Here is a 24,256-nt window from a genome sequence, read left to right on the forward strand (position 1 = left end):
CATACACAGCTAAGAGCAGGGCCCTATCTGCAGGAGCCGCAGCACTGCCTGGCTTTACCTATCGCCTCACACCAGATTTACTACAGGAATTGCCAAGGGGCCACCCTGCTCCACAATAACAAAATCTTCCCAGAGACAGAGGCAGAAATAGCCACAGAGTGGCTTCATGCCTGAAACACCAGCAAAACAGCTCAGCCTCTGATGACAACAGCCCTGGACAGTGAAACACTGATTTGTTTCATCCTTCCATCCCAAATCTGCCCCTTTGACTCCAGATAGAGATGAGAAAATATTTAATTAACACGTTTGACCTTTTATCAGTGCTCAATGCTGATGGCTTTCTGCACACCAGTTAGGTGTGCCTTCCTGCAGCCTGCTGCAAACTTGGGAGTAGGACAGTGTTACAAGGTTTCCTCACTTATCTTTGAACATTTTCTGATACTCTCTGTTTGAAAACTGAGAACCTGAAAGTGTCATCTTCCATTATTTTAATAGCACTTATGTTTGTATCTCTTATTCCTATATGGTGGAATAAAGTAGAAAACAAGTGTTACCCAGAAAATCAAAGGACTGCCTAGAAAATCAAAATCAAAACATTTTGATTCTTTTTCCTGTGTATGTTTAAAACTTTCCAAATTTCTTGTGGTAAGATGGGGTTTCAGTTGACAGAACATAAATGGTGCCTCAAAATAGCTGAGAACAATAAGCTCATTGTACTAACATGGCAGAGAGCATCCTGCTCCTTCTGGTTTAGCTGTTACCAGAGACCTTCTCACAATGACATTCTACCAGCCCTTAGTTCCTGATCATTGTTAAAATTCCAAAAATTCTCATGTCAGTGAGTTATTTTCATTTAAAAGATGTCCCAGGCGTGTAGCCTGACCTTGCTCAACCCTTTCTGTTGCCCTCACTTGGTCAGATCAGGATGGTTCAGCGAGGACTCATTCACTAAACACCTTCATTATTTTAGCCTGAAGCTCAGTGTGACCTGGAAGTAATACAAAGCAAGAGAAACCTCACCTGCATAAGGGAACCCTTGGTAATGTTCATAAGACATGTAGTCAATGGCACTGAGACCTATTTTCAAAGTACAGCAGCACCAGTTATATTTGATAATTATAAACATTTTATTTTTACAGTATAAAAATACAGGAACAAAATACTATACAGAAAAATATAAAGTTAAGTCGAGATCTTCTCAGGCCCGTTTAAGACAAACAGGATCACATTGTGCAAGCCCCAAACTTCAGAAAATAAAATTATCCTGGCAGTTGAAGTGGTGGCACACTCAATCCGAATAGGACAGCTGCTGCTCACCATGTCCAGAGGCAGAGGTGTGCCAAGGGATAACCTTCCAGCACAGGGAACTTAACTTGTCTTGCAGCTTCCAACATCCTTGCAAGTTTGACTTTGTTACACATAAAATGGAACTGAAGTCCCGCTCCATGACCTGACCTGGAGATGAACGCCCCAGCCCTCAGAGTATTTACAGTAAGGTGCCACAAGCCCACCTGCCCACACACATCCCCGAGCTGTGATCCCACCCCAGGGGCTCACATTTACACAAACCAGCGGCTGCAGCACACTCACATAAACACAACTGCAAGCTCTCTGTGACCAGTTGTGAGCTGGAAACTGTGATTTAACAAGGCAAATGGTCAGTAAAAACAAGCTGATTAAGTCCCTGAGCTTCCACTAGTTCCTCAAAACAGAAAAAAGCAAACTCCCCTATCGCCAAACTACAAAAGCAGCCAGCATTCTTTTCCAATGTACTGGCTCTTCCACTACATTCCTGTCTTTAAGAAAGAACACTGGGCTGCAGCAGCCAGCCGTACAAGAATCATCTCCCTCTTCTTTACCTGTACTTCTCCAGGACTATTTTCATTTTCCACAACCAAACTGTCCAAGTTTGCTTGCAGGTAAAGCAGGAAGGAGAGACAGGAAAGAAAGCAGAGAATTAAGGAATTACAGTGCAAATTATATGCTCATGGAAAAAAACCACAAAGGAAAAAGGTTCTCTCTAGATTTTCTAAGCCTGTTCTCTCCATGGCCCCAAAACAGGATCCATCCTTGTTAGGGAATAACTGCCAACTGACCCTAGACTTTCCATAGAACATTGGGAGCACATTCCCCACAGCAGTGCACTTGCCTTCACACTGCCTATCAGCAATGCTACGAGATGCCTTTTCATCACCCGGTAATCACAGCAGGATTCCACAAGAAAGTGCAGTGGGAGTCTCAGGTCTTCAAGCTCCTCTTATTTTATTCATTTGTAGCAGAGATTTGAAAGTCCCTGTGCTGTATTCACAGTGGAAAAAAAAGTGCAGCAACACACACTGGAGACACTCCAGGAATTAGTGCTGTGCTGAGGCAGCTTGTGGAGTTCGAGTAAAAAAAATTGACAAAAGAAGAAATAAGGGCAGGGCTAAAGAGGAATACAGAAAAAGAAAAGAATTGCTCTGGGCATCAGCACATCCCAGTTCCTCCCCACTGCCAGAAAGGTGCTGTAATGGATCCTGTCTCCTGTAAGCAGCAAGTGCAGGACTGAGCAGTTGTGTAGGGTTATCAGCAGCATATGTGGACAGTCTGTGGCAAGCGTAGGGACAGCTCACTGCCACTTGTAGATATTCACCATCTTCTCTGTCAGAGTAGCCAAGAGGTGAGTTTGGTTCACCTCCAAGGGGCAGATATCCAGCACAGGCAGGTCAGCTGGCAGCTTCTGCAGCAAGGAACCACTTCCAGCATCCCAGAGCTGTGGGAGGGACAGACAAGGTCAAGGACTGAGCCAGAAGAGACCTTCCTCTCTCCAGAAAAGATTTCCTCAGTTTAGTCAGAGGACCCTTTCTCTACTTCCACACCCTGCTTGACTGGTCTTCAAGCAGACTTGCAGCACAATGCCACCCTGACCACCCACTTTGACCCCACTCACGAGCTCTCATGCAGCCTGTTGTCCATCTTCTGCATTTGGGCTGCTTTTTTATACAAAGGGCAACCCTTCTCCTCCTCTTCCCCATCATTCCTAAAAAGCCTGCATCCTTCTCCCACAGCACTTACCACGCTAGCTATCCCACCGAGTCTCTTACACCACTCAGAGGGCCCAGTTCTGCCACTGTGCCCAACCACATTCCCCTGGGGGACAACAGGGGCTCACTGCCTGCGTGCCCTTTGATGGATGGGGACCACAGGCCTTGGCTAAGACTTGGAATCCCATGCTATCAGAAGTTATACCTGCCACAGCAGTACAACAGACCAGCTAGCACAGGGGAAATGTGCATGACAAGACAATTCCCACCAAATCACACCTATGCTGTGACTGATAAGGCTCCTCTCCTAAGAACTGCAATAAACCCTTACACCACAAGGAAAGGAGCAAGACATACCAGAGCAGAATTGGATGCCTCATCACCAGCACACACAAAGACACTCCCGTCATCCTCCGGGCTCTGAAAAATGGCATTTTTGGTCAGCAACTTGCAAGTGGGCCCAGCACTGAAAGTCTGAACCGGGTTAGAAGAACACACCACATCTTCAGAGGCCTCTGTCAGTGGGCTGCAAGTCAGTTCCATCATCACACAACGCACACACGGGTTATTTTTACCTGTGTAGGAGAAATAAAAAGGTAACTTTTGAAAAATGTACTCACAGATAGGCTGTGGGAATACAAGCAGCACCACCCTGCAGCTGCCTCCTTTTGCCCACCACCAGTTTTTATCTACGTGCAGATGCTCACTGCTCTAGTAAGAGCAGGTGCTGTGTTTCTGCAGTGCCCACAGCACCACAGCTGTTGCTGAGCTCAGCCCAGCGCAGTGAGAAGCAGTGGGAAGAGCCCTGCAGACACACCCCAGTACGTACCAGGCCTGTACGTGGCCAGGCAGTGCCGTGTGTTGATCTCTGTTTGGAGATCGATGCAGCCTCCGGGTTCCAGGGGCAAGTGATGAGGCCGGTAAGAGTTGCCAGCTTTCTGTTCCCAAAAGCAGGCTCCTTCCAAGGTCCCAGCCAATATTCCGCCATAAGGCAGTGACGCTGAGGCCATCCGGGGCAGGTAGGACAGCGATACCATGGGGCACCTGGAAGGGTCATTGGCAAGAGTCAGTGCTGTCAGCTGCAGCTCTGCTGGTATCCTGCTTGCTGCTGCAGAGCTCCAGTTCTCCAACTGCATGGCAAACAAAGGGCCTAAGCAGGCTGTGAGGATGGTCCTTCAAGCAAGGAGTCCCAATGAATGTGTCAAGTATAAATTAAATTCAACTTAACTACTGAGCCTTATGTTTTACAGAAGCACCAGACAGCACACATCAGATGAGCACAATCAGTGTTTGATTCCCAGAGTGTAAGAAACAGAAGCATCAGAATTTCACACCTCTTTGTGATTTGTCCTTTTAAAATTAAATACTAAACCCAGCTCCAAAACAAATTCAGCTCTTCTGTTTATGCTGCACCAGTGGATCTACTTCTGACCCTTGTGTGCCTTAAAAAGAGCACAAGTGTTTGGCAGATGCATAAGTTATATATATACACGATACAACTTTATGAGAGACTTCTCACATTTGTGCTAAATGTGAATTTTTGAATAAGAGAGTCACATAATACAATTTAAACAATTGCAATTGTTGCATGATTTTACTGAAAGAGTGATAAAGTTCTGGAATCATCTGCCCGGGGAGGTGGTGGAGTCATCATCCCTGGATGTGTTTAAAAAAAGATTGGATGTGGCACTCAGTGCCATGGTTTAGTTGAGGTGGTGTTAGGGCATGGGTTGGACTCGGTGATCTTGAAGGTCTCTTCCAACCTGGTGATTGTGTGATTCTGTGATTTATGGAAAAAGCTCTGTTTAACTTGATGTATATTAGTTGAGAGGAATGACAAATCCTTCTCCCATACCTGGACTTCTGAGGGACCAGTTCTTGGACATGAGAGTTTGTGTCTCTCAGATCATATATCATGATAGAGCCATTGACCAATCCAGCATAGACATAGTTTGTGTCATCGAGACACCAGCAGCAGCTCCACACAGGACGACCAGCATTGTATGTCTGTACCACAGTGTTTGTTGCCAAGCTGCAGAAGAAAAGCAAAGTGTTGGCCAGTTGCACAAGCATCTACTGATGAGAAAACAGCATAGTTAAAGTAAGCTAATCTAGCTTTTTAAAGTCTTCAGACAAAAGCATCTCTCTTTCGATGGAATTCTCAATTAACTCTTCCTTTACTCCAAGCATGAATCTAAAAACCCAAACAGAATAATCCCTTGGATATTGTCAAGTGATTTATAATTCTTCCAGGCCAATGCTTCTTTTTCCAGCTTGATCTTTGGAGACTGGGAGAGGAAATCCCACAGCAGGGTCTCAGCTGCCTTACTGGCAAGAGAAAGGTAAGTTACTTTTCTGGAAACAATTAGGAGAAGCAACTCTGGTGTAATCCCGTAATACCACATATTCCTGAGATCATAGGGCTCATCTCTTCAGATTACATCTCTCATTAATTATTTCCCCTCTTTTTACACAAGAGGAACAGTATTTACGCCTCAAAAGAATCCAATTTAAGCAAGAGTGAGACAGTGAGTGGGATGAGGACAGTTAAAAGCACGTTTATAATATTAATTCTTCCTTCTACAAATCAGGTTTCTAAAGAAGAGGGGAGTCCACAGAGGGGCGCAGCCCAAAAAAGCAGATGAAGTTGGTATCAGATCAGGACGTATTTGCAAAGGGCAGCATTGTCAACATGCATTTGCACACTGAGAACAGCAAGAGACAGAAGACTGCGCTTATCAAAGTAACTCCAGATATCCTTTGTAACACATGTGCTTCTCCCTGGGGAAAGTGATAATGCTCCAGAGAAACAAGTAATTGCTCCCAGGTAAGTGTAAGGGCAACAACTACAAAGACCTAGCTGGTGAAACAGGGAGTTTGACATCAGAGCAGTGACTGGGTCAAAACAAAAGGACGAAAAAAAACCCCAAAAACCAAAACAAACTCACAGTGCTCTTTTAAACAACTGCAAGCCAGAGCAGGAGACATAAAGACATCTTGGATAATTCTTTTGGGGAGGATGACTGTGGAATGAGTAACTAGAGAAGAAAGATGTCCAAAGAAGGACTATTCTTTCAGAGGGAAACTGAAAAAAAGTATGAAGATGCTGTTGAGGCAAACACCTAACTCCAAGACATTCTGGGTTCAAGCACAAAAGCAAGAGGATCACAAGCTCTGATGCAGCCAGCCAGGCAGTAAGAGGCAGATATGGAAGTGCCTGGTTCCTTGTTGCAGTGTCTGCTCACTCTTCAGATTAAACCATGAAAAGAATTATCAGCCTAATCAGTTAGAAGTCTGACATCTTGACTTGAGCATCAGAGACAGTTTTGTTTACTTTTAACTAGTCTAGCAAACGTTTCAACATGGTTACAGGAAAGCAACATTCTGTACATTTTTGTTGCAGGATTAAGTTCTCTTCATTGCTTCACTTGTAGGAAAGAATTGAGACTAATTAGTCAAACAACAGACACTTATCTTGCCTAACCCAATACTAACAGACAAATTGCACAGAGATGTTAATATAACTCAGTAAGAATCAATCAGCCAATAAAGTTTTGAAGCACTGTAAGATTAAGACTGAAGAGCAGCAGTGCAGCAAGAACACACACTCATAAGCTGTAAATTCTAACAGGACCGGACACATTTTTCTCCCAGTCTCTGCATAATTAGTCTCCAACCTGCTGCTTTAAGTCTCTGCTAGCTCTAGAGAGCCTCTAATATATGCTCAACAATGCTGTTTATGCATTTCATACCCCAGATGAATTCCATGATCTGCAAGAAGTTTAAAATTGGAGAAACCAACATCACTGCAAGGAAGGAAGAGCCCAGCCTAACCACCCCTTATTTATGTTTTATGTACAAGTTCCCATGCTTCACATTTCCCTGCAGTAACAGAAACCCAAGTGGACAGTAAATGTCATGTCTATATGTTACATTTATTCTCAACAGAATTGGCCAATCTGTGCTGAATTACTTGTTTTCCATGGGATAACTGCCAGAGAGAGGTTGCTCCATGACACCTCCACCTCAAAGATGCAAAAGCATCAATAAGCCCTTCCCTCTGCTAGTTCCCACATGCAGGAAGACTATGCAGACCTGATCTCATCTTTGCAGCATCTTTCAGAAAGCAGAATAGAAACCAGAAATCAGAATAAAATCCAACCCAACCTCTTGCACACGGCCAAACCCTGCAGGGACAGGCAGCAGGGCTCACCTGGTGAGTTTAAGAGTGCTGTCCAGGGCAGCAGAGAGCAGCAAACCATCTGCTCGAGTGCCGAAAGCCAGGCCCCGAATCTGTTTACTGTGGATGGGGATGTACTGACTGCTCTTCAGGTTGGCCAAGCTCATCATCTTAACACCACAACCTGCCATGGAAGAAGGGTAAAGTAGATTATTGCAAAGCAGCATATGCATAGAACTTGCTATTCTGTGCCAGAACTACAAAGTCTGCATTGAAGCCTGTGGTGGGATGACGATGTAAGTTATTTGCTGTTCTGGATAAGAACTGCCACAAATCATTCTTTAATTCAAATGGCAACAAGGCAAAATCCTTAAGGATCTGAGCCAGCAAGAGCAAATTCAGTACCAGTGTTACAATTCTTGTTACAAGGCCTGTTGCTCTTTAGCCAGCTTCTTCAAAGGCACTCTTGCCCAGATAAAGCCATACAGAGCAGGATTACATGGCTATTTAAGAGAACAAGCATCACAGCAAAGAATAGTTACAGGTGAACTTAACCTGTGTGCTACAAGAGTCACCACAAAGCCTCCATTCAGAGATTCAGTCCCTGGCTACAAATAACAGAAAAATGAGACCAGTTAAATGCGGAAAACCACTTTTTTATGCCTAGATAAGGCACATTAACCTCAAACCCATTAACCGAATAAAGTAAGTTTCATCAGTCAGAAAGCACTTTGCAAATAACTGCTCTCAGACTCCTAATGCCACATCTATTGCACTGAAAAAGCCACTGGCACTGGTCCAGATGTCAGGTCACTGGCCCCTGGACATAACAATGAGACAAAACCAGGGCTGTCCGTGCCTTCTTGGCTTCCTATTTCCTCATTAGGAAACAGTGCTTTAAGCATTCACATTAAAAGGAGTTTGCTTTTGGTTGAGGTTTTTTTGTTTGTTTTTTTTTTTTAAGGGTACTGACAAATCAGCTGCATGTGCATCAATCCACCTACAATTTGGGAAGCAATGTTTCTCAGTTAACCACTGGAAGCTTCTCTGAAGGCCCCACTGCCTAGCCCCTTCTTGCAGAAGTTCCACATTTGCAAGGATTACCTAAGGTGCATGTGGCATTCCAGCAGGAGAGTGGAAACCCTCTGGTGGGATTCTGCCATAGAAGTGCCAGGGAAAACAAGCTCCTTTGCTAGACAGAAGCTACCGATGCAGGGGCCAGATGAACTATGGGGAGCCTTACAAGTATTCTCAGTTTACAAGGCACATGTAAAGGCCAAGCAGAGAAGCAGGGAGCAGGGACAAAGTAGAAATTACATTAACTTTTACTTATGAACCCCCAAATGTTGACTTGCTTAATTACCAGGAATAAAAGTAGATTGTGGAGAAGGCTGGGATACCACAAGACAACTCAGTGAGTCACAGTATGCCATTACTCTGCAGTTCCCAGTCTGAGACACCAAAAAAACCTTTTCCAAGTGGTACTTGCGCTGGCTTTGGCTGGAGGGGAGGCTGCCTGGGAGGCAGGTGCGGGAGCTGCCAGGTTGCTGCGAAGCGCTCACATTGTACTGGGACACCAGAGCCTTCAGCTCCTGCAAAGAAAAAACCCAAAGAGCTTTAATGCATCACCAGCAGTGTAACCTTCTGCACTCTCTGCTTCAGGTGTTCCAACTGTACTTGTTCTCAGATAAAAGAGGGAAATACAGTCCCATTTCCATGCTGTTCCTGAAGTATTACATTTTTAAGTAAATGGCCTATGACAGCGTGCAACACAAGCATTCAAATGCTGTGTAAATTCTGGCAGAATGTACTCAAAGTCTGTTATTGTATGTATTACACCCTGTGAAAGAGAGGACTCTTGGGCAACACATAAAAGCCAGTAACAATTATTACCAGATCAATGCTGTTTAGAAGAGAATGAACTGCCAAGTATTATGTGCCGCTAAACCTCAAGAGAAAGTCAATTAAAACCATTTTCCAGAATTTCCAGAATACCCCATAAAAAAATAAAAGCCCAAGATTCAACATAAAGGGCGTTGCAGGAAACAAGTCAGTCTATTTAATGATGATGACCCTGTTCTTGTAAACCCTGTGCAGCAAATTCCAGGAACGACACGACTCTCAAGAGCTCCAGTCCTGTTTTCTACCACCTCCTCCCCTCTCTTCCTCCAGCTCAGTTGATGAACGCTCAAGGATACTCAGCAAAGGCACAGACAAGAACAGCTTCTATGAGGAACAAGATATTCCTTGAATTCCTTTTTCTGCTGAGATCATCAGGGGTGTGAGGTGGGAATGCAGGTAGTGGCACCAGCATATTGTGAGTCAACTAGAGGTGTCCCTTCCCAAAAAGCATTTTGACCATCTTGTAATCCAAGGTCAAAACCAGACAATACAGGATCTCAAGGATATTTAAGAGGAAAGCTGCTGAAGGAAAATTGCTACTTGCTTTCTGTTGTCAGAGCAATGCAGGTTCTCCTTCAAACACTATGTAATCTTTAAACAATTAAGGGTCACAAGAATGATACTATGAATATATCAGTAATTGCAAGTCGGCCTCAATAGTGAACCAGCCACCACCACTTAACCCGCATCGAAGCAAAGGCAGCAGTTTTCAAAGAGGAGAGACCAAAGTTCAAGCTCTACATTAATAGTTATCAAGACCTATAACTTCTGGAAGCTGCTCAAGAGGAGAGCAGTTCTGACACTTTACAGAGGTCTGATCTGTTTGGCATCAAGCACATTCCAAATGTCCTAAGGGAATATAAAAACAAAAAAAGAAAAAAAAAAAGGAAGTTGAAGACTCCAGACGATCCCATTAGAGCAAGAAAAGACAAAACAACCTGGGCAAGGAAGAAGGGGTGTGAGGGTTGTCAGGATGCTTATGATGAAAGCTGTAGCTTCAGGCTTAGAGTAAGCAGTCAGCAAAAACACAGGTAACTTAGAAGAAAGTAACTTTTAATGAAAATTTTAATAAACTCATTATTTCTAAAAGGTGAGGGGAGGAGACTATGACTGGGGATCAGAAGTGATTAAAATTATTTGTTTCTCTGGGGACCTTACAAAACTCTCCTTGTCACCTGCACTCAACATTCAACTTTCACACAAGTTATTAAAAAAGAAACCAGGCAATTAAAATCGCAAGGACTGTTAGTACAATGTTTACATTTAAACACAATGGACAAATCCAGCAGAACCAGGAAGTCTTACTGGAGACACATTAGCAAGGTGATTAAAAACATTGTGCTGCAGACAAATTCCACTAATTGTGCTCAACAGAACGTTCTGTTCATTATGGAAAAGCCTATACTTTCCTTTAAGATGCTTTGCAGAGTTTTCCTGATGGCTGGTGTCAACTAAAGGCCTTGTTGAGAGCAGACTCCTCTCTCTGCACATGCTATGACTGTCCCTAGATTTCAGCTTGCCTTTGCAGTGATGAATGAACACAGTCACACTGGGGGGAAAGAATGGGCTATACAGCAAAAGTCTTCCTGAGGAGCATGCAGGAGAAGCAGAAGAGCACAATGAATAGGAAAACCACCAGCTACAATACATTCAGAACAGTTTTGAGTATTAGGTTACAGCCCTAATAGCTCATATGAAGCTTTCAAGACAAAGGCAGGTAACAATGACTGTCATTCTCTGGCTGTTTCCCACAGAGCTCTTAGAGAAGCCACACCTGCCACCTCGCACTGCAGAGCCCCAGCACTGCCTTCAATAGAGAAACACAGGACACGACAACCTCAAGCTGTGGTGCAGCACTGCAGACATTCCACCTTGCACCTCCCTTTGGGGATCGGGTTCAAATTCAGGCTAAAGGACATGGAGCATTTTTAACTGGCTTCACTACAAACAACAGCAAGGAAATACCAGCTTTCACTTCCCCAGACATCAACTGGAGGTGAACACAGAGATCACAAAGATGAACAATTTTGATACAATAAAACAATTAGCCTAATATTTTTTCTAGAGGCATTGGATACACAAGTTTGTATTGATATTTTGCCATTCAATTTTTTTTGGATGCTCTGAAAATTCTATTTTAAAAAAGCTTGTCCATTACATCAAGCAATATAAACTGATCTCTGCAAGGCTCACAATTACATTTGCTTTCTTCTCCACAGCAGCAGGCACTCTCCCATAATTTCCCTGCCAGTCCTCCTTTTCCTGCTCCATACCCAAACAGAGCTACTGCTTCCTATGTGCAAAAATCAAATCTCCTACCCCAGCTGATCAGAAGGCAGAGATGGTTTGCTTATCATTAGCTACTTTTACTGAAAATGCTGGCAGATTCAGGAGGAGTACTGCAGTAGCTCACATCTCATTCCCAAGTTCTTTTTGCTCCTAAAGGAAAAACATCAGGTAAAAGTAAGGTGTCAGCAGCACTGGTTCCAAAAGACAAGCCTGAACCTCCTGCGGTGGGCAGGACACAGCTCAGCACAGCCCCCGCTCCTGAGGGCTTTCTTCCAGAGCTCTCCTCAACTTCAAGTTCCTTTTCTCATGTATTTTCATATAGCTAAAGACTCGAAAACCATCAATTTCATAGTCTCAATAACATTACATACTTCAATAACAAAGTACAATGAACAAGACCGTTAATGGGTAAGAGCATGGAAAAAAGCATACAAACCTAAAAAAAGGTCATAACTAGTGCTGTGACTGCTGCTGGGCACAGCTCAAGAGCACTAGCAACAAAAAACCCTGAACAACCCAATGCTACACTGCAGTCACCCAAACAGGGCTGGGCTAGAAACCTCCCAAACTAAATGCTTCTATGCAAATAGTTACTTTACTATCCAGCTTCTCATAAAACAAGGAACTCATTAGGCATCTGCTCAAAATATAATCAAACAAGTTAAAGACTTATTGCAGACTTCCTGCTGACTTTTTTTGCTCCCCAGTATATTCTTTTACTTTCAGTTTATTCATAGTATAAACAAGCACCTTAAAATTGCTTCCAGCATTTGCATTAACCACTACAGCACAATGATGAATGCAGTATAAATACTGAAACAGAGCTTAAAGAACATGGGGTACTTAATCTTTATAACGTGTGACTTCAATTCAGTTAGACTGGACACTCCATCATTTAACACCAAATGAATTGCAGGAAAACATTATGGACCTGCAGTTTCATCTTATTTGCATTTTTCTTAAGCCAAAGTTTGAAGTGGACCAATTTTCTTATTAGTGATGATGAGCATATGGCTTCATGCAGGAATTCAGGAAATTTATAAAGCTTTATCTTATGTCACACAGGAAGACTTCAGCAAAGAGGATGTTGTTTAATGTACAGATATGAATAGCCAAGACTATAAAAAAACATCCAGAAACAAAGAGAAGCATAAAATAAAGCAGGCTGCTAGACAGTGAGAGGATATAATCTGCCTCACATAACAAAAAGTAGCAAACCGGCAATGAAACAGGCTCTTGGAAAACCTAGCACTGGTGGAATACACCCCCTTATTCACAGCTGGAAGCACTGGCAGAGTCCATAATTTATAGGAATCCTGCAAAAGCAGCTGGGATGGGTTACAAAATATCTCAATATTGCATAAGGCAGAAGGAAGCAGTAATTTAACAACCCATCATTTATAGTCAGTAATTTGTGTTCTAAGAGGTGCCTCTCAGCAGCTGCTCAGCCCATGTATAAAGCCTCCTGTATTGACAGGCCAGGTCCCAGGGTACCAGAGGGTGCTAAATGGGAATGTTGACTAACCTTCCAAAAAATCCAAATCCCTAAGGATTTTTGTTATTCTTTTGATTTTGCAAGTAGTCATGCCTCTTCACAAATTCTCAAGCCTCTTGACTAACTAGTGATAATAGGTTGTATTACAGGTTTACTACAGAGATTTCCAAAGCCTGTTTTGATGCAACTACAAGAAAGATGAGGAGAGTAAGTCTAGTTTTTATTACCATGCCTTTCTAGGCACCACAAAACCTGAGGAGGAACCTGCAACATTGGCAGCCAAGCAACTCTACTGCTGGGCTGCAACTTCAATTAAGTAATAAAAGCACAAAAAAAGTCAGTGTTTTTGTAGCGCACATGAATATTCCAGCGCAGGATGTTTTTATCAGCTTGGAATGATTCACCAATTGAGATTACTAAATCTTGCTGATTGTTAAAACTGGAATCCTGTCTTCTCTCCTCTAAGGGAACATGGAAAAGGCAGGTTGAAGAGAAAGAAGTCCTCTGTGCATTTGTAGCATGAGACTCACCTGAACTTGCTTGCGGAGTTTGCTGCATTCATCTGTCAGAACCTGGAGCTGGAGACGGCTCTGTGCAGATTCCAGCTCTGCCTGTCTCCGCAACATTTGCTCCTTTTCTAAAGAGCTGGAGGAAGGAGAGAAAAGCAATCCTTAGGACGAGGTATTATCTAAGATGCTTTTCTGGGCTGTCAATTCCTGCCCTCTGACTTCATACCACCAGCCCTGTTCAGGAAAATCCACAAGTAACAGAAAACCTGGTATTGCACTAACCCAACACATTCACCTTGAGATATTGAGTTATGCAATTGTTCTGAATGACTCACTCAAGTATTGTTCCAACAGACTTTCTCCTCACCCTCTCCAAACGGATTAATTTAGTAGAGGAGGGTGAAAGAGAAATCAATTTTCTTTCCCCTACAGAAACACTTCAGCAAATCCTGTACCATCAATGTCCATGTAATACACTGTGTCAGTAACACAGCACATCATAGCATAACTATATACAGCAAGATCTTCAAGCTTGTCTCTACTACCAGTAGCTAATCTTGTATTTCAGGAAAATATATCTGTACCAGAAAAAATAATACAGATAAATTCTCTGTGAATGCCCATAAAGAGGCCACATTTACTACCTCACCTTAAGCCCAGAAGTGCATATACACCATGTAGCAGCAGCACTTTTGATAAGTTACTTGAATTTATTTCTCTTTCATACAGGTTTACATGAATGAATAGCTAAAGTGGGGAAAGAAACACCAACACTCCTTAAAATTAGCTGTACACTTGGTCTGTGTTGCCCACTGCATTCCGTACTGCAATATTCCAGATATTTCTGTCGTTCATATGCAGGGAGCTCTAGCTTGCCTAAGTATTTTGCAAATGCACAGACCTAGCCTTGCATGTTCCAAAGCACAGAATTCTGTCATTTCCTCATAGCTTTTTCATGTGATTTTTTTTCCCTGCAGAACAAACAGGTGAAATGCCTATTTAACCACCACAAACACATTCTTTATATAAGTACCCAGAGCCTGGAGGCTGGTGAGTTTTTCTGAATGTGACAAACAAACCTCATGATCTTATACCTAATTCAAGACTACGTGCAAACAATACTGATGCATGCACACACACATCTGTGCTCCATTCGTGGCTCTGTGCCACAAGGCAGCCACTGCCAGCAGCTCCATGGACTCACAGGCAGTCACCGCTCCCTGCCTTACAACAAAAACAGGAGGCAGAGAGGAGGGGCAGGGCTAGTGGGGAAGGGCTAAGTCAGACAACCCCCTCTCCATGAGAGATAAGATTTACACACCAAATGCCTTCTGTGCTTCTGAAAACCATGTTATATATCATTTATTTTTGTGTTAATCCAGTAAAAGAAGCATGACCCTTCTAAAGGCACACTTCAAACACATCAGGCTGTGGCAATCTGGAGAGAAGGGAGATTCTTCCCTTCATGACTGTTACTCCTCAATCATTTCTGACCTATAATTACCAGGATAGCGAGGTTTCTGTTGAAAGACTGCCTTGAAAGAACAGTGGTATAGTTGTAGACAGGTGAAGAAACCCCAATTAAATTCTACTCAACACAAGACTCAGAAGAACTCAGATATCTGCAGCCTTTTAATTCCAGAATAGTATCTGTGACAGCATCTTACTGAAAATAAATGAGTCCCCATTTTCATACCTGCTTTTCCTTATTTCAATACAAAGTCTACATTTAAGTGGGAAAGGGAAGTGGAGTCATAGTAATGCTTGCTGACCTTTTGCAAGTAAAGCTACATGAAGAGTTTGACAAAGCAAGATGGAAAGTGATTCATATGAGGTATTGCTCTGTTTAATGCATGCAGAAAAGATGGTAGAAAAGGTCAGCTATTCACCCTCCTTGCATTCCTAACTATGCCTTGCTTTTCCTATCTAATGATGAATTAGCAATATACAGCTTTTTGGCATCAACTCTGCATGTTCTCCCATGATAACATTTCAGGATACAGCACAAAATAGCTTTTGCTGTTTCAGGGCCACAAAATGCAAACTCAAGAATTCTGTTCCAAAAGAAAATTAAAACGTGCAACACAGCAAGGCCTTGGTTCTTTAAGTCAGCTACACTCCTGATACACCCCATGGGAATAAACAAATTGCTTTAGGTAATACAGGAAATGAAAGCATGAAGTAGAAGCCAGAGCGCAGCTTTCAGTGCCAGGTGCCTTTCCATGGAGACTCCATACCTCCGCATGCGCTCCTGCTCACTGGTATCCAGCGCTTTCAATGTGCGGGCGTACAGGATCACGATGTCGGAACGCTTGGCCTTCTTATTGCACTGAAATCAAACACAAGCTCAGTTCATCTACAGGAATTTAACTATGCAAACTATGCATCCCTGTGAGTCCCTAGGTATTGTTTTATTTAGCTCCGAAGGGAGGGGCTATCTACTGGAAAACAAAGCTACAAACACACAGCATGTTTGCATGATGCTCCCTCATACAGACACCAGAGCTCTAAGCAGGGCTACAACAACAGTTTAAGTTGCATATCCTATTGTACCTTTAATAATCCATCTCCTTGCTTCCCACTAAATGTATTCTGCTAATGCACCAGCAAGGCAGCACGGTCAGGTACGTTCCGGGGACAAAAAACCCCAAATCAGACAAAGAAGGGAAAACAAGATCTGAAACAAAACACCAGCCCAACCTCGGGTTTGAGAATACCAAGACTTGCTGCTTGGCCAACAGACACGGATTTAGGAACCCCTGAGTTTACTCCCAACTATTACTTCTGTGCTATATTCCTTTTATCAAATTCTACAGGCCCAAATCCATAGAAGTGTTCCAATGTTGTATGAAACATTGACATCTCACTGATTTCTGTGACACACAGGGAGTCAAATATGTCAATAATTTTGTGCATCTAGCTGCAACCATTTAGTACTTTATCTTCACCTTAAAAAGAAGGCAAGTTAGAACTTGCAGATGCCATAATTTCTTCCAAGTTTATTGTTTTGCAAATATTCTTTGTTGATGAGAAAAGAGGCACTGAATACTCAGATCGAGTAACCTCTGCTAAACATTTAATTACTGTGTGTGCTTCAAATGCAGACTTCTCTATTACTTAGGAGCACAAAGATATCATAAGCAGTAGTTTCAGAGCAGACAGCCTCCCTCCCTCTATAAAGAGCTGCCTTGCAAAACAATAAATGGCTAAGACAGCTTTCCTAGCAGCCAGCAGCTACCACTGGCAGGATCAGGAATGCTGCAATTTCACAGTAACTCAAGCCACTTAGTATACAGACCATGCACAGCAACTCCATGCTATTCAACCAGAGAACGCTCAGTTGTAAAGGACAGAGACTGAAAATGAAGGGAAGATGATTCAGCTTCAAGGATCTCTCCAGGGCAAGTTCTCCCAGGAACTTTTTAGTATTTATATCAATGGAAGAGAAAGAGAGAGCAAGCAACGCTTGAGATGTTAGTGTTCAAGAAGAAAGCAGTCACAAAATTCCAAAGAGTAAAGGTGCCAAGCAGGTCTCTCAGAATTCTGGGCCTGAAGTGGGGGAAGAAAAGCTTACACAGAACTGACAGGGGTAAGAAAAATCAACTTTGGGGCTTTGCTATGGCAACAAGGATTCTTTAGGTTTAGTCATAGCACACTTCAAGAGGAAGTTTCTTGTTGAGAGGAGGGAATCCTGCAAAGTCAAGCAAGAACATGGAAGCTCTCAAAATGACAAAGCCAAAGAAACCCTGGGCTTCCAGCCACCAACTCAGAAAGCAGCAGTACTGAATCCTATTTACAAGGTACTCGTTGACCTATTTTTGGTCAACGTTCCTTCATGGAGAAAAGGAATAAGGAATGGGAACACATCACAGAGAAGTGTAGACCTCATCGAAGAAGATCAGTTAACCATGGAAAGAAAGCTGGAAAGAAAACCTTCAAAAGCTGATTTACCACTTGCAAATGGACATTAAAGGACGTCACTTGGTTCTCAGTTCGCTCTCTGCAAGCTTCCTAAACAACCTGGTCCTCTTAAAGGCTACGAAAGCAGATACAGTTCAAAACAGAAGATTAATCAACTGAAAACTAAATTAGATGATCTTTAGGGTCCTTTCCAACCCTAACCATTCTGTGGTTCCAAAACAGTTCTCAGACAGATTTCTTGTCCAATAACGTATTCTTTATGCTTAGTTAATTGCTTCTAGGAATCCATCTGCTATTTCCATTCCAGGTGGTTCTCTCCAGGACTAGAGTGGGGCATTCTGAAACCATCTCTAAGTTTAGCACTTCAACTCAAACTTTTGCATCTGCTACTCACAAATACTCTACTTGGGAGAAGATCCAAGTCATAACCTATCCTTTAAAGTACTGCTAGTTGTTACTGGCCTAATAACATCAAAATAATGGTGGGGTTTATTACTTCTGAGGCACAAGTTAGGCACCCATAGTAAGTGCTTTAAGTGCTTTCCAGTGCACATAAACACCCATTTTACCTGAGGGCACTTCCCTGCCTGTCCCTTGAGCCACCTCTCAATGCATGTGTAGCCAAAGAGGTGTCCACACCGCAGCGCTGACAGACGGTGGTCCCCAGCATTGGTCCACTGCTCAAAGCAGATTGCACAGGTATCTCCTTCCTCCTCATCCAGAGCTGCAACAGGAACTGATGGCCCCAGATTCTTTTCTGGAGTTGTCTAGAATTAAAAATTAAAAAACCAACACAACTGCTTTAGAAAATGCAGCCTTTATCATATATAATCTGTCTCCAAAAGCATTTAGTTCACCCTACTTGCTTTTGCTGGACTTCAGCTTCATCTTCAAGACTTTCATGCTCTGCAGAAGCTTGAGGTGGCTCTGCTTGGACCTGGCTGGAAACTAAAAAAAGCATTGCTTAAATGAACTGATTCATAATGAGGGAAAAAGGAGTTTTCCTGCTTTGATCTGAAATCATCAGGGCACAGGTTAAGTAGTGACACAGCACAGGTTACATAAAAAGCTTCAGATCAGTGCCCTGGACACAGTCTGTGTGTAAGGCCTTCTATACATCGACAGTAGTGCCAAAGAATTTTACGTTTTCTTTTATGAAAAGCAACAGAATTTCTGAAAAAGAAGAGGTCTTTTAAGGACAGAAATTGTTATCAGAATTTTCTGACCTGCACAAAACAAACAGACCTGATCTATAGCTAGGCTGATGTAAGGTTATATCCCTGCATCATTATGCCCTGAGAAAGACAGACACCAATATGCAGAAGTTGCTTTGCCAAGGGATCTAAGCATGCATATTTCATGTGCCAAGAAAGCATTTCCCGCATGCTGGCTGTCCATTCACTCTGACTTCAGCAGTTTTCCAGCTGGTAATTGTCTGAACTATCAATTCTACTGGTATTCTCCCTATGTTTTTGTGGTGGGCTTCTGTCAGCCCATCTGCTGGAGGCACAGGCACACTGAATTGCTACATGGGGATCACCATCACTAGCATAGTAAAAAAGGAGCAGAAATCACTGACTCCTCTCTAGCTCCTGACAAAACAAGAGTTATTAATCACATTTAGTAATCAAGGCAGATACTTTCCATCCAGTGGAAGTATTACCTAACCCTGGCTAATGTCAATAAAGTTTCCAGCATCTGTGGCTCTAAGAGGAGCCACTGGCTTATATAAACAAGGGAATTCCAGAAAATCCAACAGAGAGCATATGTTCATACAACAATATACAGCACTTAACAGCTTGAGCTCCTGTCACATGTAAAACTAGCCCAGAGCAAGCAGAATAGACCTGTTCAAAAGACACCTCACAGACATACCCTTTTAAACAAGGGTAATGAGGTAGGCTGGCCAATCCAAACCAAAACTGAGGGCAGAGAGTAAATCATAAGGACATTCCTCAGAGACTGAAGTAAAAAGATATCCTTGTTCTTGTATTCTCTGGGCATCAATAACCTTGACTAGCAAGTTAACTATTTGTCACTCTTACATGTGACAAACTGTGTATGTTCATCACAAACAATGTCACTGAAGTGTGTTTCAGCCTGTGAACGCGAGTTTAGATAAAGAATTGTGCGACAGAAAGAGATGAGGAAAGAAAAACAAAAAGTACCTCCATCTCCTCAGCTAAGAGTCACAAGTTACAGGAATGAAAGTTAAACTGAAGAAGATTGAAATCTCAAATAATTTAAAAATACTGAATCAATCCTTCTCCGAAAGCACTTACTGATGTTCAAATTGTGACCTGATGCCTTCAATAACGCTCCTTGATAATATGTAACATCGGAAAGATGGCAAGCAATCTCTAAATTCAAGTTACAAATAATCCTGGAAATGTTCAGAACATGTAGCAATCTGCAAACAGCAAAACATTATTTAACATTATGGTAGCAATCACCCATTGCTGCTGCTGCTCTTAGGAGCTGCTTGGCAGGAAGCCGTGTGGCAGCAGCCTGCTCCTGTCAGCTGTGGGCACAAAGATCTCTGAGCACTGTCTGTTGTGAAGCTCAAAAGGATTTCCCTGCTGAGTTTTCAAACAGCAAGAAAAGTGTCTGAAATCAGTCTCTACACAGCTCCAATACTGCACAAACCTCCTGAGCTCGCTGCTGGAGGTGTCTCCTGGGCTGATGGCAACAGTGGTGCTGCTGCCTCCACTGCTTCCTCCTCCTCCTCCGAAGTGCTGCTGTCAGAGTCACTCACTTCTACTATCTCGTCTGGGCGCTGTTCCTGGGTGTCCCTCGCAATACGGGGGGGCTCCAGGTGTGGAACTGGTCCTGCAGCTGGCTCTTGGGTCCTGCTGAGTTGAAAGTAATGATCCAATGCTGCCCTGAGTCCAGAAAAGCAAGAAACAAAAGCTACAGTCATTTCAGGTAAGCTAAAGTTTCAGCATGTTTCTCCATGAATGTTTACAGGAAAATTCCCAGGCTTTGACTGCAGCAGGAAGATGTCACAGTTATCAGATCAGGCCTTCTCTGGTAGGGGGGCAGTCACATAGGATAGCCCACTTTGTGAGCAACAGTGAACAATCAGCAGGATCAGCAACAATTCATTTCACTCAGTTCAAAGAAAATCTTCTCATTACAACAATGATACTGTCTTTTTTGGGGGAAGAAGGGGATGGTGGGGTTGGAGAGGAGAAAAGCAAAGTAGTGTCATTCACTATTAAGCCTAAGGAAACTCCTAATCTGTCTCTCCAACCCTAACTCAGCTCTGGTTTCTGGAGCCACCGGTACTACGAAATGCACATTGACTACTTTGTGTCTAGTCTTTCTACTTTCCCTCTTCTTTTCTTCCAGGAACTTCATCCCTAGATAGAAACATCTTCCCCTCTCCCCCCATCAGTTCAGCTATTATCTCAATTATCCTTCAGATTCAAAAGAGTTTCTTGGGTTGCCTTCCAGCCCTCACAACTACAGTGACCTTCACAGGCAATCGGAGGGCAAATAACACAGTGGTGTTTAATCAATTCGGAGGAGAGGAGCTCTTGGTCTCACTTAATTTAAAAGAAATGCTTCAGCTAATTATAATTTCACCCTTGGCATGTACAAAAGCTAAAAAGATGAGACAAAACCCAAATAAACTAGAAATTGGTATTTCTTTCTGGCTGGAGAACATCCCCACTCACTCCCTTTTAATCCCATCACAAATGGTATTAAATAGACAGGATTTTTTATTTTGTCTGAAAGTTAAAAAAAAAAAAACCCACAAAAACAAAAAACCAACCAAAAAAACCCTACAGAAAAATATCAGTTTGTATGTTTGTGAAAGTTTCTACAGCAACTGTCACCAGAAAATGTAATCAGGCAGTCCTCAAATCAAAGGTGAAATGCAAATCAGAGCACAAGCTCCACTGAGCTAAATGCTGGCTGGAACTGCCAAGAGTCAGCACTGCTGCAGGAATCATGGACAGGAATCTGGCTGCGCAGAGGGAACAGTAGCAGCAGAAGCTCTGCAAGCAAAATTCAAAATGTAGAAGGGCTCAGAAGTCAACACCACCCCTGCCAACACATGAAACAGGGGGATTCACTTAACAAGGGCACAGAAGACACCAGAAGTTGCTGTGCTATTACTTAGCTTAAAAGGTAGGCGAGGTACCCTGGATTTGGCCCCAGCCGCACACCTGGGCTGGGCACTGTAAGCCAGGAAGCAAGGCAGTTTTGAACTGGCGCTGGACCCAATCAGAGGGCAGTTCAGACCCAATTTCCCTTCTGCTTTACCTGGCACTGATTGTCCTCTGGGAATCACCAATTCTCTGCTGCCTGCGAGCTCTCCTCACTTGCGGATGCTGTGTGAGCTGTGGCACAGGCAGTGGTTGGTACAGATCAAACGCCCCTTGCAGCCTCTGCAGCTCACTGGGGGCCACGGCAGGACTCGGCGGTGGGTCAGGCTCTGCTGCTGCTTCCCTTGTTGTACCAGCATTGGGTGTGACAACAGCATCATCAGCAGGAAGGGCTGCAGTGCTGCCTCCTTCTCCTTCACCCAGCACGGGAACGTGGGACGAGAGCACTGCATGACCAGAGGGCTCTGGGGCAAGTGTCCGGAGGGTCTCCACCGAGTAACCAGCCACTGGCTGGAGATCAACTTCCATCTCTTCTTGAGCCATTTCTGCAAAGATTTGAAGAAAACTAGGATTTACTTGTAAGTGTAGCCTGATGGTAGCAAGAACCAAGTATCGCACTCAGTGACTACAAAAGCTTTTAGAATTCAGAGTCAAGAGAAAATTTGTCCTTTGCTGCAGAGCTTAGCCACAAGTCAATACACATATGTGAGCTGGGAACACCCTCCCAGAGTCCTGGGCTCAAAGTCTTTGGCTCGACAGCAGCTAGCACCAGAGGCACATTGCAAAATCAACTTAAATAAGCATGTGGATGAGTACATAAAGTTAATGTTTTCTTGCTGGCATCATTTACTTGCCAAGTAAATTCACGTGGATCTTGAAGAACAGTAGGAAATATCTGAGAGACTCCCTGGTGAGCAGCAGTGCACAAGCACTGACAGATACAGCCAGAAACAAGCTCTACGACACAGTCCTTTGCTGTGCTGCTCTCAGGAGGTGAGCTGACGTTCAAGTTTGTTCAAATAAAATTCCCTTATCATAAGAGATCACTGTGACCCTTACCCAGAGCTCACTGAACAGCCCTTCAGGTATTTACCAACACCAGGCAAACCCAGAAAAGGCATGACAGCAGAACACGACTGAGACACTATTGGTACGAAGTTATCTGCAGCATCAGCATTTGTGGATCCACATTCAGCCCAAGACTGGATAAACATGAAATTTGCAATAAAACTGCAAATATATTATTAAGGATGGTTGCCCTTCTACATCTTTGGCATATGGATTTCAGGTTACCACCTGAACATGAGTACTATCTTAGAGTTTGAAGAAAAACAGGAGACAATAGTTTGTGTATTATTAATTCTTATGCTGCTGTCAGCCACCAAATTAAGAGCACTTTAGTTACACTTCTTACAACACAAAAAAGTTCAAGATTATTTTATTAATTGAATGGATAGATGCACCAAAAACTCACAAAAGTCCTTTATTTGAAGAGGTGTGTGGATTAAATTCTGCAAGCTACTGGAAGTCATTCACATTCTCCAAAAAGTACTTAGGCAATCATAAACCTGGAAGGCATTGGGAATTGCAGACCTCTAGCACTATTTAGAAGCCCAAAGCACACACCAACACTTACCCAGCTAGGGCTGTACAAACAGACCGAAGGCTGGTTGTAGTAGAAAAAGTAGCTAAAAAATGTACACAAGTATTAATAAAGGAGGATGTACTAAAGCTCAGATATTTTTATAGACCTTTTAAGGAATTCTAACTTATGAGTAATTTCATCATTCTTATCCTAATTAACAATTCAGCCTAAGCTAGGCAAGAAATAGATGTTACCACCTCCCACCAGAACAGCTGCATGGCCAAGACATAACAATATTCAACAATCAAGTACTGCATCTCTAGCATTATGTTCATGAGAGAACTGCCACCTACACACATAATAAACCCTTTATTTTCACCATACCTAGAATCATGACGTTAAGGGGTTGGAAGAGATTGGTTAAGGATACAATCCCAACCCCCCCTGCCATGGGCAGGGACCCCTCCCACTAGACCAGGCGGCTCAAGGCCTTATCCAGCCTGGCCTGGAGCACTTCCAGGATTGGGACATCCACAGCCTCCCTGGGCAACATGTTCCAGTGCCTACTTTAACTGTGAGATTTATAAAAACGTCAATACTGGCATTTTCACGGTTAAATCTTGGAATCTGGTCAAAGGAGCAGTGCTTCCTCCAGCCAGCCAGCTGCCTACAAGGCAGCCCCGGGAAGTCCCCGCAGACGGAGGGTCTCCACAAACGGGCTTCCTGGGCCCAAATGAGAAATTCCGAGCACTTCCAGAAGGCAGAGCTTGGCTGGCAGCCTCAGGGCTCGCACCCGAGGGCTGAAGGCTGAAGCTGCAGTTTCCCCTTTCGGAGGGCACCCAGGCCCCGCTCCGCACCGCCCGCAGGGGTTCTGCCGTACCTGCTTTAGCATGAAATTAACAACAACACTCCCCCCCCCCCCCCGAACACGACCCAAACGAAACACGCGCTCCACAAGAGGGGGTTCTCTGCCGGCTTTTTCATAGAGCTCGCATACTTTAACTACGAACCCGCCGAAAAAAAGGCATGAGAGCGGGATACCCCTCCTTCGGCAGCCGCAGGCAGCCCGAGCGCTCGGGAGGAACGAGCCGTGCTGGGGGACTCGGCTCGGGCCATAGGGGATCGAGCTGTGCCGGGGTCCCAGCCCGGTACCGGCCCAGAGCGACCCGCCCTGGCCCCACCACCCCCTCTCACCTCCACGGGGCCCAGCCGGCCGCTCGAGCGCCGCGCCGCCCCG

The 24,256-nt window shown here is 43.7% G+C and overlaps 1 protein-coding gene across 3 annotated transcripts; it reads right to left on the reverse strand.

The window, feature by feature from the left end:
• Nucleotides 1-1,108: 1,108 nt before the first annotated feature.
• RFWD3 (ring finger and WD repeat domain 3) lies at nucleotides 1,109-24,252 on the reverse strand. 3 transcript variants are annotated; one of them, XM_032121984.1, is made up of 13 exons: nucleotides 24,214-24,252; nucleotides 21,592-21,979; nucleotides 19,966-20,201; nucleotides 18,182-18,267; nucleotides 17,889-18,086; nucleotides 15,636-15,727; nucleotides 13,420-13,534; nucleotides 8,567-8,795; nucleotides 7,237-7,387; nucleotides 4,879-5,055; nucleotides 3,853-4,067; nucleotides 3,381-3,598; nucleotides 1,109-2,752 (listed from the first exon to the last, which is right to left on the reverse strand). In XM_032121984.1, the coding sequence occupies exons 2-13, from the start codon at nucleotides 21,975-21,977 to the stop codon at nucleotides 2,609-2,611; spliced, it is 2,247 nt and encodes a 748-aa protein (XP_031977875.1). In that variant the 5' UTR covers nucleotides 21,978-21,979; nucleotides 24,214-24,252; the 3' UTR covers nucleotides 1,109-2,608. The 3 variants fall into 3 exon arrangements, with proteins under 3 accessions (XP_031977875.1, XP_031977876.1, XP_031977877.1); XM_032121985.1 differs by lacking the exon at nucleotides 24,214-24,252 and adding an exon at nucleotides 23,071-24,180; XM_032121986.1 differs by lacking the exon at nucleotides 24,214-24,252 and adding an exon at nucleotides 23,270-23,402 and having other exon boundaries at nucleotides 21,592-21,985.
• Between the last annotated feature and the right edge of the window lie 4 nt (nucleotides 24,253-24,256).

Source organism: Corvus moneduloides, chromosome 12 (genome assembly GCF_009650955.1).
Source record: "Corvus moneduloides isolate bCorMon1 chromosome 12, bCorMon1.pri, whole genome shotgun sequence".
Classification (NCBI taxonomy): domain Eukaryota; kingdom Metazoa; phylum Chordata; class Aves; order Passeriformes; family Corvidae; genus Corvus; species Corvus moneduloides.